Consider the following 18,833-nt stretch of genomic DNA (forward strand, 5'->3'; position numbering starts at 1 on the left):
ATCTAATCCATAAAATCTGTTTTACAAGCTACATAAAATGATAAAATCATGGTAACCTTTTAATCCAAGTTTTTAATATTTTATATTATATCTTAATAATACATTTATTAGTTGACCACTAAAGAATTAATTTTATTTTCTTTAAAAAAAAATACTCAAAATAATTGGCTTTTTTTTAAAAAAAAAAATAAAACATAATTGTTTACTTATCCAAAGTAATCTACTACGAAGTATAACTTTGATTTCATTAAACCTTCAATGCTTTCTTCAATTCTTCCTCCCATTGATGTATTTGATTTTCCATATGATATCCTTGATAATTCTTATGGAGTAACCTTCCTTCTTAATTCTTTTATTCTCCAAATTAGTTTAGTCTAATTTTATTTAAAAAAAAAAAGATTATTTTTTTGTTTTTTATAAAAAAGGAATTATTAGATGTTAGCTTACACTTAGGTCGGTAGTGCATAATGCCGCATATAAATGATTATATCCTATACAATCTAGCATGAGATATTATTTTACTTTCCTAAAATCTAATCCATAAATCTGTTATTACATAACCGTCATTACATGAACAATTTATATTTTCCTCTTGTTATAAATAATACTCCTTAAACAATTTACTCATTATTCACTAACGTATAATAAATCATACAAATTAGTGAGAAGTCTTGGAGAGAAAACTATTCCTTGATTCTTTTCATATCTTGAGGTGAAATTACCTTCTTAAATTTTATGTGAAATAGCCATGGAAGAAACGACTATGGACCTAGCCGCTATGTGGGAAGAGACGTCAAGGAAGTTGGATGGGTTAGAGGAAACATGGGATATTCTTAGTAGTGTTTCAATGGAGCAAAGAATAGACGATGTTGTTAGTTTGGGTGATCTAGGGAAAAAACCCCATTTTACGGGATCTCTATCAAATCGGTCCAAATAATATAACTGTTAATATAAAGTATATTATAAACCTGGTATCCCAATATTGACAAATTATAAGAGGGTTTGGAAAGCTTATGCAATGTACAATAAATTATCACAGCATAAATCAAGCATCCACCACAGCCACCAGCAAAACCGGAACTATAAAACTGGCGTACGTGCAAATGTAGTCACACTTTTCATCAGCTACTCCAGCACCAAGCTGCACCAGTCATACTCAGCGACATTTGCAGCACAAGCCAATGCGGGAACAATAATACTTACCCTAAAGTTGGGCATACCACACACCTTCAGAGCTTCGCCTTTGGCTTTCACTTGCCCACCAACACTTAAGGAGTCATCCTATGAATATGTGAAGCACAAAACAGACACTAGTTTATCATATCCATACCTCCAACTACGTATTTTCTCAAAATATCAAGCAACTAAAAAATTAACAATACCGTGAACAACTCTGGGGAAAGCACTTTTATTTGCTGCTTACTAAACCCAAGAGCATCCTAAAAAAATGACAATTAATAAACATTCAACCTATTGTCAAAAGGAGCCCTTAAGGCGTCACAAGGTTAAATTTACAGCATTGAATGTCCCATGAAGTTCGGCCAATTGACCAAAAATATGATTAAACAAAAAAAAAAAAAAAAAAAAAAAAAAAAAAAAAAAAAACGTGATTGGTGATAGTTGACAATAACTGCCTGTTCTCGTTGACTGAGCTGAGCTGAACTTATTATAGCTTAGCCGAGCTGAACTGAATATTTTATGAGAGAAGAAAATTAGGAGCTAAACTGAAATGGAAATAATATGATGATAACAGGGCCTGTAACACCCCCAAATCTCCCTCTACAGAAATACCAGTATAATACGTATAATTATATCGTAGAGATAGGCTTGGGCGTATTACCGCCGCGTGATTACGCAAAGCTACTAAAAAAAACTTAATTCAACAACAAAACTTGCAGCGGAAACTCAACTTTCTCTTATTAATACTTATAAAAATAGTAACATTGTTATGAGTGCTTAAAAATAAAAACAAGATCAACATTCCTAAACTAGGTGAAGCAAATCCCTGAACTCCAATATGCTCTGCTTACCATTATGGTAAATAAGGCGAACCAAAACAAATAAGAAATACGGATTAGCAAAATATGCTAAGTACGATAAGTGCAAGATAGTGTAAACTCAATTTATTTGCAAACATGCTTTTAAAACCAATTCCAATAATTAATCCAATAAATTCAAAACTCATTATTCCAAAACCGATTCCAATGATTCAATATTCAAAATAATAGTTAATAAAACCAATTCCTTTATTAAGAACCAATTCCTTTTAATCCAATTCCTCACCTAAGTGTGCACACCCCCCAAGCTAGTCTCCTTATATTACAAGGCTATTCTTGAGGAAAGACCCGGTTATACAAAGTCCAAGGCCTTATCAATAAACCAAATCCGCATAGTGGGATTACTAACATGCTTATAAAGCATTAATAATAATAATAATTCAATATGGTTCAATAAATCCTTTTAATATCCAATAGTTCCCAATATTATTTAAACACGATAAGTAATCCAAACCATTCAAAACATATATTAACAAATCAATCATTCAAATAAGTACCTTCAAACATAATTTATTTCAAAATCAATTCAATTCAATCACCAATCAAATCATGTAAAACATTTTATTCAAACCAATTACTTTCAAAGGTATCTAGCCACCTAAACGTATCTTGATCCTTGCTAGAAAAACCACACAAAAAGAACCTCAAGAACCTTGATTGAACACTCCCTACAAATAAATATAACCTTAATCAATATAAGGTTCACAAATAATTAAATTAAAACCTTCCAACTATATGTACATGAACCTTTCAAATAAATATTATTAAAAATCTGATTTTATATAATTAAAACTACTCATAATAATTATTTATAAATCCCCCATAATAATAGTAATAATAGTTGAATAAGAGAAGAGAATAAGAAAATATAAGAAACCAAGGAAAAGAGAAGAATTGGATTTGCGTTGGAAAGAATAGACAGAACTTGCAGAGGCTATAACTCCTTCGATATAACTCCGAATTGGGTGATTCTTGAGCCTAATCTCAAGGATTTTTCGAGAGGAATAATATTTTGTAAACGTAAATACCCCAAAACTGACCAGAAATGCCCGAAAATTGGCTTCAAAGATAAACGGGATAATTTGTGTAAAAAGAGGAGAAGAAAAGTAGAGAATTGGTGTGAATAAGTGGGAAGAATTAAGGGTCTACTTAGAGTGTTGAGGGTGTACAAAGGATAGAGTTTAAGGTGTGATATGATTACTAGAAAATGTGATAAGTTTTTGGGATTGTTAAGGTACTTGAATCAAATTAAGTCTAGATTAATAGTTGGGTTAAAAGATAAGAAAATTTAAATAGATATACATATGGTTGGGAGAAGAAAGATAGAAACAAAATGAGATAATGAAGAAGGAAATTAGAGGTTAATTTAAAATATAATAATTAACAAACTAAAGTGATAACAATCAATAATAATAAAATAATTGAATAAATTAAATAAATATTTTAGATAATATCAAAATTATTAAATACATAATGTATATTAAATATTTCTCTTGAAATAGTTAGTAAAATATGGACCGACCTTAAAAAGATAATTAAACCTATATTATTAATTTAGAAATCCGAAAATAATTAATTATTCAAATGATTAAATACTTATATTTGGCACCAAAATTCAAATATTATTTTGGCCCTAAATAATTAATTTACTAAAATACCCTTTTTATAAAATAATTCTTAATTAATTAATTATAAAATACGTATGAAAATATGGGGTATTACAGGGCCATAGTACTAGTTTAAAAATAAAATCGACATCAAGCTAAGTGGAACATAAATTAAGTTTTCCATTGGAAAAAGGCATGTGTGTATCTCAGTATCTCACTACTCTGATTCTGCAGTTGACATTACCTAGTCCTTACTTATTTTTTGTCAACCAATATTTTCACATTTGATCTAAACATAAATTACACACAAATAAAAAGAATACACAACCACTTTTTTCTTCCTTTTCTCCCTTAAACCTTTTATCTACAACAAAACATGCCAAATACTACGTTAACTTTTCTTACAACTCTCTCTCATTCAATTTAGCCTGCCCGAAAAATTGAATTGCTAACATTGATTCACTTACCCTCTTTATACTTCAACTTTAAATATACGACTAGTAGATACAAACAAAACAGTGAAGTACACGCGTGTCTTCTTACGATCTCAACCCTAATTTATGGACCACTTGACGCCGGTTATAGTAGTACAGTATAGAGTATTTTTTATTACCAACAAGTTGTCTTCGAGCATCATTTTTTTTAGTAACATTAAGGTCAATTGTGCCATGAAGTTTAGATGATTACACAAAGCATAAAATTAATTAAAACCTAAATCAAAGTATACCATTCGATTTTCGTCACTTGACTTTCGCTTCAAACCTTGACTTCTATCCATAGCTACAGTAACTAAACAGTCTAATATCCTACAGTACAGTTCAACACATCAAATTCTCAATGCACCTACTTTCTCAAATACCAAACCAAATTTATCACAAACAGACAAAAACCAACTATAATTTTAACAACATAATTGGAATTATAACAAAAAATAGTTCTAAACAATTGAAATAGTAATAGACATTTAATAAGTATATAAATTATAAACTAGAGCATGAATGAAATGCAATAGGGTAGGCATTCAACATAAATTATGATTCAAAATAATTGAAATAAGTATGAATTCAGGTTAAATTAGGGCAATTATCATCTCAATTTTTTTTTTGTTTCAACTTAAGTTGCTTTCTCGCTTTGCATCAACGGTCAAAACGCTGATTTCCTTGTTTGATGTGGATTTGGGGCGAAGGGTGGGGGGGGGGGGGTACTTCCAAGTCTCTCCCTCACCTTAACAAGCTTTGAGTTAGCCAAACAAGCTCCTAGGGTTAGAGTGTTGGACAAACAAGCTTTGTGTGAGCCAGAAAATGGAAACAAGCTCTTATCGTGGAAATGACAATAATGTCGCCCATATAAGAAACTGAAAAAGACCAATCATGCCCTATTGCCCTTTATATATATGCAAACTTATAAACGAATACTCCGTATTAAAGTAATCACTGGATAGGAGATTTGACATAATTTTGTGAAATATATTTCCTTCAAAATGCTACTTGTAAGTTCTAAGTGCCTATTGATTCGTGTAAGCGCCTCGTTCTGCGTACCATAAAATGTATTGATATGTGCAACTATTTCTTTTGATTTGCCGTGAAAACGAGACACTTACATTAATTTTTTATTAATTCCGTGCTCAATTTGGATTCTTAAGGAATAAATGACCCGTAAAACATTTATGTAACATTTATTGGCACGTAAATCAAAGAAAAAAATTAGACTGGATGACAATCAACAATTTATTAGTACTTTTAAGCTGCAATTTGCAATTTTTTTAAAGGACTGCAATTGACAAAACTATTATGTAGAGTTGGTTTTCTAACTTCATTCACATCGCTCTAAATCCCTTGCAATTCTAAACTTTTTTTTTTTAAGATAACCAATAACCACCCCTTTTTACTCATAAGTCATAACTACCCATATTACTCAATTAAAATCTATCCCTCTTATTTTTCACCCTTTTTAATGATCATAACTACTCATATCACTCAATTAAAAAAAGTACTCCATCCATTCCACAATGATATTCCCATTTGAAATCTTTGACTTTTAAAATATCGAGAGAGATTATTCAAAATTTCTCTCAATCTATAAAAACAAATATGGTCACGTGAGATTTAGTTTGATTCGTGTAGGTGAGTACATTATTGATACATGCAGTATCTAAATTTTATAATTTTTGAAATTAAAGATATTTGTGGTTTAAGATAGGTAAAACTTGCATGGAAAACTAAGGGAGTAGCCAAAAAGGCAATAACCTCCCATTAATAACTTTCTTTTTTTTTTACATACATATTACATATATCCCATGCTTGAGCACGGGCCACGGGCACACGGTAGTTATCCTAATTTAAGGGTAAAGACGCAACTTGATGTACTAATAGTGGTTTTACGGCTTTTACCAGTGTTATCGTTTGTAACCTTTTGATTAACAACATACGAAGTAGGGGTGATCATGGAACGGGTATCTGTTGTTTTGGGTACTTTTTACCCAAGCCACGTGGGCCAACCAGGTAGTAACATGTTTCAGACCTTGATTAGTCCAAATTGGACCAATCTCCATTTGACACGTGTCATCCCCAGAATTTGGGAAAAAGGCGGCCTTCAGGGCCCAAATCTCGAGAAAGCCGTAATTCGACGCAGTCCATCAGAATTAGGTCAGAGTGACCTAATCGGAGGTACATTTACCGATGACCCTATAAATAAGGAGATTCCCCCCATTTCGAGGACATCTACAATTTATTGCATCATACCCTATATTCTCTCACATTAGAGAAAACACCTGATCTCGGAATCCGAGAAGATCTTACCTTTACCTTTCCGCACTTTTTACTTTCTCCAACGCGTTCTAACTTGTTCATCGGAGGCGGAACCCCAATCAACCAGAGTCTTCGTGTTTTGTAGGTAGAGACTGCACCAGACAGTCTTCGAGCTGTAACTCTCCCGAGGGACAAAAACACCCAAAACACCCATACCGTTAGTACTAATGGTTCTGATGCCTAATAACCAAAATCCCTTAAAGTGATATCCATAACTCGAACCAATAAATTCGGGTACCCGAATTTCAAGTATTCGGATTTTCGGATCTGTTATCGGGTACCCAATAGATATCCAATAATGATAATTAAACTGAATTATGTAGTTATTATGATATAGTTTACCACTAAATAACAACAATATCATATGAATTTGACCAAATTATTAATAATATTACAAATCATTTATAGTATAAAGTAATTATGGAGCGAAGTAAGAGTTTAGATTTTAAAAAAATATAGATTTAAGTAGGGAAAAAAAGGCAAAAAAATGCTTATCAGATCGAATGACTGTTAATTTTAAAACGGTGCTCAATAACCATACCCGATAACAAATTATCGGAACGGATACTCGAACGGTTACAGATCGATTTTTCGACTAGTTTTGCACAGCCGTTATTACGAAGTACGTAGTACTTTGTTTCTCAAACTGGGGCAGCCTTTCCCTCTTAATCTCAGAGAGTTTTTAATTGCTCATTACTTTCCAGAGTGCTCTCTCTCTCTTTCTCTCTCCTAAAACCCCAACTCTCCCACAAAAATTCCCGGTCGACAAATGGAGATCGACGGCGAAATCAACGGCGAGGCAGTAGGACGATGCCTAAGTAGCTTCGTAGACGACGGCACCACCGAAAGCCACCGCTACTACCTTGCTCGAAGAACCACTCTCGAGATGCTCAAAGACAGGGGTTATGCAATCCCCAGTTCCGAAATTGATCAATCTCTTCATGAATTTCGCACTATTTTTGGCCCTATTCCCGACCCTGATCGTCTCCGTATCACCTCCTTTCTCGCCTCCGACCCCTCTAAAACGGTATAACAATATATTCCCTTTTATTCAAAAACCCTTTGGTTTTATTGATTTAAATTTGTCTTTTTTATGTGAATTTTTGAGTAATTGGGTTTTCAGGTTTCTGGGTTTTGTTTGATCTCTCTTAAAGTTTGTAACTTTGTGTTTGATTATGGATGATATAATAGTATGCGTTCTTTTTCTTGTGGTTTTTTGAGTAATTGGGTTTAATGGGGTCTGGGTTTTGTTTGTTTTATCTTAAATTTTGTAACTTTGTGTTTGATTATGTATGAAATGAATGTGTTCTTTTTCTTGTGATTTTTTTGAGTAATTGGGTTTAATGGGGTCTGGGTTTTGTTCAATTTCTCTTGAATTTGCTAACTTTTTGTTTAATTATGTATGATATTTGTGGCATGACAATTGATTCATGTTGCATTGCTTGCATGTGCCATTTACTGTACTTGGTTAAGCTTGGTGAACAACTTCCTGCTTTATGCCACAATGGATTCCCTCTTTCCCCAAAAACCTTATGATTTTTTGTTTTACATTTTTATTTTTTTTGGTGTTATTTTTGAGTAATTGGGTTTAATGGGGTCTGGGTTTTATTGAATTGCAGTTAAATTTGATAAATTTGTGTTTGATTATGTATGAAACTACCTATTTGTGTTTGATTGTTTACTATCTAGTACTTGCTTGACTATTGATTCATGTTGCATTGCTTGCATAGTTGCATGTGTCAAGTATCGTTCTTGGTTGAGGTTGGTGAACCTTCTACTTCGTTTATCTATTTAATTTTAGGAACTTGTGAGGAGGTCATAAAGACGTAAAGGGCAGTGATTTAGATGCGAAGGTTCCAAGATTTTTCTTCTTTTTATTGTGTACTTAGGTAATCTGTGAAGTCTGAACTGGGTAGCTTTGTGATTTATTAGCTAAGATTGGTGGTTAATGAATTCAGCTTACTATCTGGTGAAGTTTATTAAAGGTTGTTACCATATCTTTACCTTTTACATTAATTGCCCATGTTAATTAGCACACGTGTATGGATACCGGTGCATATGTGTAGAATGTATGGATGATCGTATGTTGCCTTATACAAAATTTATGTACCAATCTTGTTTAGAAATCGTCTTTGGCTATATGGCTTGAATTATATGGAAAAACTCAACTAATGATCACTAATTCACCATGGATCATTCTTTTTATTGTGTTATTGAAATTGGACGACATAAAATTTGACTTTTGGGACTGTTGAGTCATATCTGGTATTGTAACCTCTGTTGTGAAATCATTTATGACAAATGTTACCTCATCTGTCATTGTATCGCTAATTATGTGCTGTAACAAATAGCTCTACTTTTCCAACCATAATATTTAAGCTCCGATCTTTGAAGATGCTTTGCCAAAATGTCTTGCTGTCTCTGTGCTGATGTGCTCTGAAATGAATTGGCCATTATTAGGTGGAAACACATATACTTCGTATTATGTAGTTATATTCCCTTTAGTATCATCAATTATTGATGCGCTTGTTACTGTTGTAATGAATCAAATTGGCAAAGCCCTCACTCTCTGCTATCAGCATTTGTCTGCCTCTGTTAAATAATAACCTGCTTTAATTCCATACAATCTATTTCTAATTTGGTTTTCTTGACTTTGAATGCAGATCATGGTGATTTTCTGTGGGCCTCAGCTGGTCAAAGTGAACTCAATACGTGGCATTGGAGCTCAGATTGTTAACAAAGAAGGTTTGAATGGCTTGATACTGATATTACAAAGTAAAATAACAAGCCAAGCTCAGAAAGCCGTGGATGAATACCCGTTTAAAGTTGAGATATTTCAAGTAAGTTTATTGAGAATCAAAATACTAACTGCTAGATTTCACCTTTTGAGTTTCTTAATGATTCTGGGAGCTCTACATCCTGTTTCGTTGTATATATGTCATAAATGGAAATAGTAATCTAAATCTTTACAATTGTTTTCAGATAACTGATTTGCTCGTGAATATCACAAAGCATGTTTTGAAGCCAAAGCATCAAGTGCTGACTCCTAGAGAGAAAGAGAAGCTCTTGAAGAAATACAATTTGGAAGAAAAGCAGGTAGGTAGCTTATCTATAGTGGATATACTGTGGATCATTATAGTTTGTCATATGCAAGTGCAACAGAACATTTAAGAATATGGATCTTCATGCCATGCCACTATTTGTTTTTTGGACCAAGGATCGTTATAGCCTTTATTACTCTTATCTGTATGTCTGTGCCTAGGATGTTTGGGGCAACTTTGTATGGAATACCAGTGGTATCATAAGGCATGAGAGTTTGGAAAGTTGGAATAGGATAACGGCCCGGCAATATGTTAGTCAACATCTGTATTGAACTCCTTAAAAGTACCTAGAAACTTCTTTTTGGAAAATTGTTTTTCTTTTGTGTGAAATGATAGGTAGAGGAGGATGGGAAGGGGGTACAAAAGAAAAGAATGGAACTAGAGGAGGTTAAGAGGGAGAGAGAACATGGTATAGAGTAATAGGAATGTTATGTTAATGTACCTAATTTAATGGAGAATTCAGAATAATTCTTTAGTATACTTTGGTACGAGTACTTCTAAGGCCACGTAAGGATGTTCGAGGAAGCTGTTGTTTCTAGAAGATTTTGGCTTGACCTCTTAGTTTATCTGTGTTTTTCTTCACCTTTTGATGAAAGTCTTGTCCTGCATCACTTGAGTGATTGATTGCCTGTGATCTTAGTCTCGTGTGTTTTTTGTAATTTAATTTTTGTGTGATCACAAAGCAACTCATTGCATGTTCTTCTACTTGATCCTATGTTTTTTTTAATAACATGGAATTTGTCTCCCTTATGTTCCAGCTTCCTCGAATCTCGGCTAAGGATGCAATTGTAAGACATTATGGATATGAGAAGGGGCAGGTACTCAAAGTGACGTACAGTGGAGAGATCACACAATCTCATGTCACTTACCGCTGTGTATCATAAATTCATTTGGTGCAGAGCCAAATCTACTTTCTCTAGTGCTTCTGTTTTTAGGCCTTGTTAGTTTAGCCTTGTAATTTTATCGAACAAATAATGTTCAATGTCGTGGAATATTGTAGACATGAAATTCTTTTCCTGTCGTATTCCTCTTCCTGTTGTGTAACATATGGAATTGATATTTGGTTCTCTGGCCTTACTGTTTATCAGCCTAATTGGCTTATTAGTTTAGCCTTGTAATTTTATTGAACTATATTGTTCGACGCTCTGGAGTATTATAACATGAATGATTCCATAAATTGAATGCTATTTCTTGCCCCTTATATTTTGCAGTCTACCAATTTTTGTGGAGTTGCTTTAAAAATTATGCATCCTACTTAGATTATTGTTACCAACTTAAGTAGTCAAGAACTGAGGTACCTTGCTGATGTAATGACTCAAATGGGCACCTATTGAGTATTCATCTTTGCATGATCTATTTAAGAAAATCAAACCTAAATACTTTCTAAGACACTTGGGTATTTCCGGATTAAGGATATAATTTGTGCATAATTAACCCTCAACATTCATGAGTATGCATTTCTTCTTCTGCTCATTTCCCATTTGTGTGCCCTTCATTTTTGATAATATAAATCTCCTCTCTTTGACCTATAGATATCCAAACACAGCTTCAACTTAAATAGACTTGTGAAGAGGACAGGAAGCAAACCAATATTATAAGACCGGAAGGAGACTAGTATTAGAGCACCAGCATCAAGGCCTTTTACAATCCTTTCCGTGGCTTTTTGGTGTCCTTTCCCAATCCTGATGGATGCTATTACTTGGGAAAGATAACTGTTAGGGAAAGGATATTGTAGTATCCTTTCTCTGGAAAGGAAATCTCGCCTCGGCCCAAGTGCCATGTTAATTCAACAATCACAAACAAAAGCATACAACGGCTATATTGGAAATCATCCAACGCTCAAGTTGTTGACACTTGTCAACATCTTGTTTCTTTATTTTTTTTGCTCCAAAACAGTATAATGGCTATAATTTGCAAACGGTAACTTATTTTTGAAATCCGAAAACACCAACGGTCATAAAAAATTTTTGTCTATAAAATGAGTATAAATTTGCTATATTTTCACAAAATTTCAGTTTCACTTGTACAATATTCTTAAACACAAAATTATTCTAATCTCCATATTTTCAAGTTTATTTTTCTCCATTTCACTTCCAATTTCTTAGAGTCTTCAATATGGATCGTAATAATTCTAATTACGGTCGTAACCCGAATTTTCCTAACAATTCAAACTTTCAATTTAACCAATCTAATCCTCCTGTTGACCCTAATCTGTTGAGTAATCCTCAAATTCAAGCTGCATTTTTTCAATGGTGTAGTAGTCAACCAAGACCAACAAATTTCAATAATATTCCACCAATACAACCAAATTTTCCTCATAATTCCCAATCCTATCAACAAGCTTTTGGTAATACCCCTTTTTTCCCTATATCAGAACATTTAACTCAAAATATGAATCAATCTCCAGGTGGAGTTTGTAGTAGCAATGCTACTCCAATAGAGTTAAGTGGTGAACATGTTGAAGAATTAGCGGGAGCACAACATCTTGAAGAGATTGACAATGCTGAAGTCGAAATTGTTCCAGAAGTGCAACTCAATACATCTGCACAAAGGAAAAACCAAGCATGGAGTATCGATTGCATGCATTGGGTATGGAAAAATTGTCCAGCTGGATGGAAAGGAATGTATCAAGGCCGATCTAAAACGGCCACTGTTATCTTGGAAGCGGTTGCATCTAGGGATTTATGGATTTGGCACGCCTTCTTTGGGACTCCTGGGTCGTGCAACGATATTAATGTACTACAACGTTCTCCTGTGTTTGATGATATAATAAATAATCGTGCTCCACAAGTTCTGTTCACAGTTAATGGAAACACTTACACAAAAGGATACTATCTCACCGATGGGATTTATCCAAAGTGGTCGACATTTATAGATGCGGTTACTGCCCCTCAAACAGCTAAGGATACGTTATTTACTGAACGTCAAGAGAGTGCGAGAAAGGATGTTGAGCGTGCTTTTGGTGTGTTACAAGCTCGTTTCGCAATAATCAGGAAGCCTGCTTTGGCATGGAGTGTAGATCTGTTGTGGAAAATTATGATGACTTGCATCATTATCCACAACATGATTGTTGAAGACGAGCGTGATACATATTTAAATTATAAGGATCCACTCGAGTTTGCCGATGAACAGCCTGAGAATAAGCCGGGGTCGTCCTCAACTAGGAATGCAACAACATTCACCGTAACTCCCGGACAGTATGATCCAGATAATTTCGGTAGATTGATAGCTTCGAGAGGGGAAATTCGTGATAGAGACGTCCATATGGCTTTGAAGAACGACTTGATCGAGCATTTATGGGCACAGTCTATGAGGTCCGATGAAAATTAAACATTTCAGTTATTTTTAAACTTATGTTTGTTATTTTCTTTGCTATTTTTATCAACGTAATTCATGTTTTTTTTTATTTGTGTCGTTTAATCAATGTATTTCATGTTTTTAATCAATGAATTTTATGTTTTTGAATTCGTCTCGTTTAATTAATGTGTCGGTTAATAGAACGATCTATTATTAATTATTATTAACAACATTTTCAACAATAATAATAATTAAGTATATTAATAAATATATGTAATTTGAAAAAGGAATAAATGGTGGGGTATATGTAAGTAGGAGAGAGAAAGTGGGAAAGGATACTCATTGATGTTGGAAATTTTGAAGGGAAAGGATGAGTAAAAGGATGGAAATAGTGGGAAGTGATGTGGAGGAAAGAGAAAGTGATGTGTCAAGTGTAGGAAAGGAGAGAGAAACCGGAAAGGATGTAAGTATCCCCAACACTAATGATGCTCTTATAAAGCACATTCTTGTGAGAATAAGAAGAATCCTTGATTATTGATTACAGATTCATATTAATGAAAGATTATGATAATGTGACACTTATCTCCGATGGATATACATCGGTAAAAAAGTTAGGGCCTACTATTTCACATTTATTATAAAAATATCCCACTATCTTCTATCACATCTACTTTTTCAATAAAATAATACCCCACTATCTCTTATCAGATCTACTTTTCTAATAAAAACAACAATTGAGAATCAAACAACTACTTAAACGGTTTAATACGAGCAAATAGAATATATATCTCTAAAAATCTTGAGCATATTAGAAAATACATAATCTTAGGAAAGATTGACATAGAGAAAGCAGTGCATATGTCTGCTCTGCTGCTTGAGTGCATCCAGCTATGCTGTACCACAGTCCAATGAAAAGTGATGAAACTGCTGTAAGTAGGATGTTCCATCGATCAAGAAGATCACCACATTCGATTTTCTATCACTACAGAGACTATGGCCTTGATTGTATCCTGCCATGAAGCAAAAACCATCATAAAAAATCCTGGTAAATTGATAAAAAAAAAATGCCAAGGGATGACTTGGGATCATACCACAGAATGGTCCTTCAGACCAAGAGAAAGCACCAGTGACATAGACGAGCCAGCAGCACTGAAGAAATCATCGAAGAAAATTGTCAATGCTTACGGGATAAAGTAACCATAAAAATGAAAAACAGAACAGACAACAGAAAGCTATCAAATGCAATAGCCATCCTTTTTAGATAATTTCGCAAGTTTAAATCAAAAGACACATTCACTGTAAGAGTATCAACCCTCTTTAACCTCTCTGCTCAAGCAATTCATTCTTTAGCAGCAACAATGTTCTACTAGACCACTACAATTGAATTCACTTGGAGAAGCCTTATACTTTTCTGTAGCCCTCAAGATTGTTGAAGGGCCTTCTCCTAACTGTAGTAGTTCAGGGACGCCATATCAAAGATTGAGCTTTCCCCTTGCAGCATTAGGGCAGAACTGCAAGAGACAGGTCCTACACAATAGATTTAGCTCTTTAACCTCTGCTCAAGCAAATGTAACATTCTTTATTATTTTCTTTTTTATTGTTGTGCCTAATTTAATCCTCCATACACAATTCTAACTTCACGCAGATTTCATGCCCAGACTATAGTCTGCATAACTTCAATTGTTTATGAGGAACCTTTTTGCCTCTGCAGCAAGTTCTGCATAACCACCAAAGGACTTTTATTTAGCCCAAGTTGGTGGAAATTGGTTCTTCCAAGATGTCTCCACAACCAATTACAACTATTCATGCAAACCAAGGAGCTAAATTGTATCTATTTCCTATCACTTTGCTCCACTCCCCTAACTGGGTAGACAATAAACATTGGAGGAAGGTAGGATCGGACATCACTCTATTGTTATGCTTTGTCCATAGATATTACTTGAAGTTTTCAGGCATAAGGTATAAAGCAGGCCCATGCTTCAATGGATTATTGGAAATTCATCTATGAGGCTAGCTTCTGCTTAGGGAGATTGAACACCGAGAAAATGCACACCAAGTATTCAAAATTTCTAACATATGAAAACAAAGCATCAGTTCAAAGGCTTTTTTCTAAAGATTGAGCAAAGAAAAGTTCACCTTATATTTTCAATCAGCTGGCGAGCACAAGCCGAAAGCAATGGCTGCATAGACAGCATGTTCATTCAATAAATTTACTTACCCATGACAGCTTTTTTCAATTAAGTAAGAAGTTAACAAACCAGTTTAGTAGTTTACCTCATCTCGTTTACCAAATATGACAGACACATTGAATGTAGGTTGAACTGATACACCTTCCTCCTTTCTGGCTTGCAGTAACGTTCCCATACTTCCAAGCTGAGTCACAATTACCTGTTTTCACAGTCTTATTTAAATTACAATTACCTGGTAGATAGAAAATAATACTGAGATGCTTTAAAGATGAAAGTCACTAGATGGAGCGAGATGAGTCCAATACTCACAAGGAAATGATCTTCATAACGACAAATGACCAGATCTGTTTTGATTTTCTGTCAACCAAAATGCAAGCACCCAATCAATAAAAAAAAGTGCCAAAAAAGATTTCAGAATCACTCCAAAAGACCTTTATTTTTCTTTTCCCTTTTTCTTTTTTCTTTTTTTTTTTTTTTTTTTTTTTTTTGGAAAATGACTCAAATTGCATTGCAGTATTGCACAATAACTAAGCATATCATCACGTAACTTAAGCAAGAATAAACATTAATTTCTTATCAAAGAAAATAAAAATAAAAATTGAATGTGTTTCAATATCTCTTTCAGACTATGTTAAGGTGCAAGCAAGTTAAGAACCATGTATGAGCTACAATTAATGTCTCAATGTTTCAAGTTTCCTACAGGTTCGGTTAATTTCATAACAAATGGATGCATTTATAATAAAAAGTACAAAGATATCATATAAATCTCTTTCAAGCACCAGTTAAACATTTTTGAAAACTATAACAGCAAAAGAGAAAACATTTGGTAAGAAAAATAAATGTAACCTATTCACAATTACGGATAGTGTACTGTGAATAAAATAATTATTGATATGAGAGTAAGAAACATGACTCATGCCTTTACGACATTTCTGTAACAAGAATTAAACTGTAGCACAAATCCAAGACGATATCACCTGAACAAAAACACAGCATAGACAACGACGCAAGCATTACATGGCATGAACTTTACAATAATATGGTTCACAATATTTTGGTCATGACCAATACTTTAATAGCTCATTCGATTTTCTTTTTAAATTTTGACAATATAGATTATTCTTGCTGTTGATTTGAGAAAAAGGATTTCTCAAAAGATGCAACTTTATGATGTTTAGCATTGGCATGGGAAGCTTGATTCTTAAATGAACCAGTGGCATCTCATATCTAATTAAGCAACTGAGCACACCACATTATATTCAACCCAACACCTAGCAAAAGCAACACTTTTGACTAAGAAAGGGAGGGAGAGAGCGAAACCTTGATATCAATAGTGAGCTTCTTATGGGGTACAGGAAACCCAGCAGGAGAAGTGTCCATAATGAATGCAAGAACGTGTTACTGCAAGAAGGACCTCATTATTCAGAATAGCAAGTAATATAACGAAGGGACAAGTTTCCATCCTGTACTAACCTAAGTACATATCAATTGCACATAATTGAGCAATAGAAAAAATAAATAAAGAAAAAATAAAATCTGCGATACAAGTGGAAGAAAGTACAGGGATAACCAAATTCCAAAAACATAAAGTTAAAGCTATGGAATTAAGTTCCAACTTCATAATCTGTAATGCTTGAAAACCACACTGCATCCCATGATCACTTGACATTACCTTATGACGGAATCCAATCTTTGAAGGCATTCAAAAGTCACCACAGCATTCGTGTGGTTTTTCCGTAGTATTGATAGTTGGGTATAGCATTGACATATGAAGACATCCATTCTCTCATAACACTATAAACAAATGTTCTCAAAATGGTTCCACTACTACTTCTAATGAAAAAACCGCTCAAGCTTTTCATAACACACACTCAAATACTCCGTAAGAAACACAACAATCCTTCATAAAAATCTACCGAGCATGATTCCATAATCGGAGGTAAAAAAAACAGGATGCCACACGATTTCGAAAATTAAAACGAAAGCACACAAACAATTACCAATGACTTGAAAGTTGACACAACAACGATCACAGCAAAATTCCACAATTGCAATAAAGTATGCAAAACATTCATAGTGCTCATTCAACAATGACACAATAACATTACTGAATCACCGTGAAAAGGGTTGCAAGATCATCCTTATTAAGTGAATAATTAGTCTGATTACATACTAAGCTTAACAATGGAAACTATCAAGTTCATAATCAAATTGATAATTCATATGATTATTTTGCTAATTCATTCAACTAATTACCAATAAAAAGAAAAACATGAACCCTAATTGAAGCTTAATTAGCAAGTTAAAACTTGAAATTCAATGACAAATCAACCCAGTAGTATTGCAAATTAAATAGTTGAATTAGTTAACTCATTCAAAGAACTCAATTAAACAATTTAATTAAAAAAAATGGGAAAGAGAATTACTGTGGCTTAGCAGAAATGGTGGTCAGCTCGTCGACGGTCGACGGGTAGAGGTGGTGCAGAGGACTAGAGGAGAGGCAGCTTTGAACTGTGATTCACGCCTTTTGTTGGGACTTCTTGACAAGCTAAACGACACCCTATTTTACTAGATAACACTCGTATTTAAACTTAAATAGACAAATATACCCTTATGTGTATTCCATATTTTTCTTCCCTCCAACTCAACCTAACATTCTCTCCTCCCAATAAACTACCACCGATTACCACCAACAGAAGGCAAGGTCATTGATCACCGAAGTTAAAGTCATTTTTTTAAGGATGCCAAATGCTCGATTTTTTCAAAATTCTATAGGAGAAACGCCATAGGAATCTCAAAATTCCGTACAAAATTCAAAATTCCATATCTAGGTGTTTCCCCCTAGTATTTTCCATTTTTTTTGCGTTATTTTTGTTTTTATCTTAACTTTGATCCCGAACTCAGATTAAGATAAATAATACTTCATCTGTCTCAATACGGTGTATATTGTTGGAAAGCTCTGAAAGTCTACTTTTCAACCAAATTAGAATTAGATTAATATCATTTCTAAATCTTAAATAGTACCTTAAGTACTCACTTAGCAGGTTTCGAACTTAATAAAGGTCAAAACTGACTATGTGCTTATACAGATTTAGAAATAAATCACTTAAAAATGAATACAAATTTTATACTTAATATATTAATAGCATTATTGACTCGACCAACCAACTCGTAATAGAAAATTATGGACCAAGATCAAGTTGAGCTAAAATTAACCTAACCCCCGACTATATTGACTAGAACTGTCAAAAGTGTCATGTCATTCTCGTGCTTGTGTTCAAAGTTAAACGGGTGGGAAGATCTCAACATTAACCTCACCCATCTAATAAACATATCGTATTATCGTCTGTGTCATAAGTAAAACTGTTTAGTCCCATACTCCCATTCAAAATTTAACAGAGGTAGTAGTTATTCTTAAGTGGGTTAATTTATGTTAATTAAAAATGTCGTGTGACCCATCTCTAATATTGGACATTCATGATTTGTGAGTAGGGGTGTTCATAAATCGATCCGGACCGAAAAAATGGATCGGACCACCTCGGACCGAATTAATCGGTCCAATCTTCGGGTCTTGAAATTCGTTTTTCCAATCTTCGGTCTGGTCCGAATTTTAGACCGATTCTTTCGATTCGGTCCGAATTTGATCTTTGGTTATTAAAATTCTAATTTTCGGTCTTCAGTCCAATCCGGGTTGGTCCGGTCCGGTCTTGGACCAATGAGCAACCCTTTATTGTGAGGCAAAACGATGCATTTTTATGACTCAAAATTCAAATTT

The 18,833-nt window shown here is 33.9% G+C and overlaps 2 protein-coding genes across 2 annotated transcripts; one reads left to right on the plus strand and one right to left on the minus strand.

Moving 5' to 3' along the window:
- Positions 1–7,125: 7,125 nt before the first annotated feature.
- LOC145631092 (DNA-directed RNA polymerase V subunit 5A-like) lies at positions 7,126–10,759 on the plus strand. Its single transcript, XM_081683190.1, has 4 exons — positions 7,126–7,498; positions 9,135–9,311; positions 9,454–9,567; positions 10,331–10,759. The coding sequence occupies exons 1-4, from the start codon at positions 7,241–7,243 to the stop codon at positions 10,454–10,456; spliced, it is 675 nt and encodes a 224-aa protein (XP_081539316.1). The 5' UTR covers positions 7,126–7,240; the 3' UTR covers positions 10,457–10,759.
- A 2,692-nt stretch (positions 10,760–13,451) lies between these two features.
- Positions 13,452–17,622, minus strand: LOC145631093 (uncharacterized). The gene is made up of 7 exons (XM_081683191.1): positions 17,485–17,622; positions 16,379–16,459; positions 15,368–15,415; positions 15,144–15,257; positions 15,006–15,049; positions 13,961–14,018; positions 13,452–13,879 (listed from the first exon to the last, which is right to left on the minus strand). Exons 2-7 carry the CDS (start codon positions 16,436–16,438, stop codon positions 13,829–13,831), a joined length of 375 nt encoding a protein of 124 aa, XP_081539317.1. The 5' UTR covers positions 16,439–16,459; positions 17,485–17,622; the 3' UTR covers positions 13,452–13,828.
- Positions 17,623–18,833: the final 1,211 nt, after the last annotated feature.

The sequence above is a fragment of the Chenopodium album genome, chromosome 5 (genome assembly GCF_948465745.1).
Source record: "Chenopodium album chromosome 5, dcCheAlbu1.1, whole genome shotgun sequence".
Lineage (NCBI taxonomy): Eukaryota > Viridiplantae > Streptophyta > Magnoliopsida > Caryophyllales > Amaranthaceae > Chenopodium > Chenopodium album.

Bases quoted from the DNA above. Each gene is read 5' to 3' on its own strand.
- LOC145631093 (XM_081683191.1), bottom strand. From the start codon at position 16,438: ATGGACACTTCTCCTGCTGGGTTTCCTGTACCCCATAAGAAGCTCACT. The intron at 15,050-15,143 runs GTAAACTACTAA...CTGTCTATGCAG, and splicing joins TATTTGGTAAACGAGATGAG to CCATTGCTTTCGGCTTGTGC. The intron at 14,019-15,005 runs GTGAACTTTTCT...TGATTTCTTCAG, and splicing joins CAGCTGATTGAAAATATAAG to TGCTGCTGGCTCGTCTATGT.
- LOC145631092 (XM_081683190.1), top strand. From the start codon at position 7,241: ATGGAGATCGACGGCGAAATCAACGGCGAGGCAGTAGGACGATGCCTA. The intron at 9,312-9,453 runs GTAAGTTTATTG...AATTGTTTTCAG, and splicing joins TTAAAGTTGAGATATTTCAA to ATAACTGATTTGCTCGTGAA. The intron at 9,568-10,330 runs GTAGGTAGCTTA...CTTATGTTCCAG, and splicing joins ACAATTTGGAAGAAAAGCAG to CTTCCTCGAATCTCGGCTAA.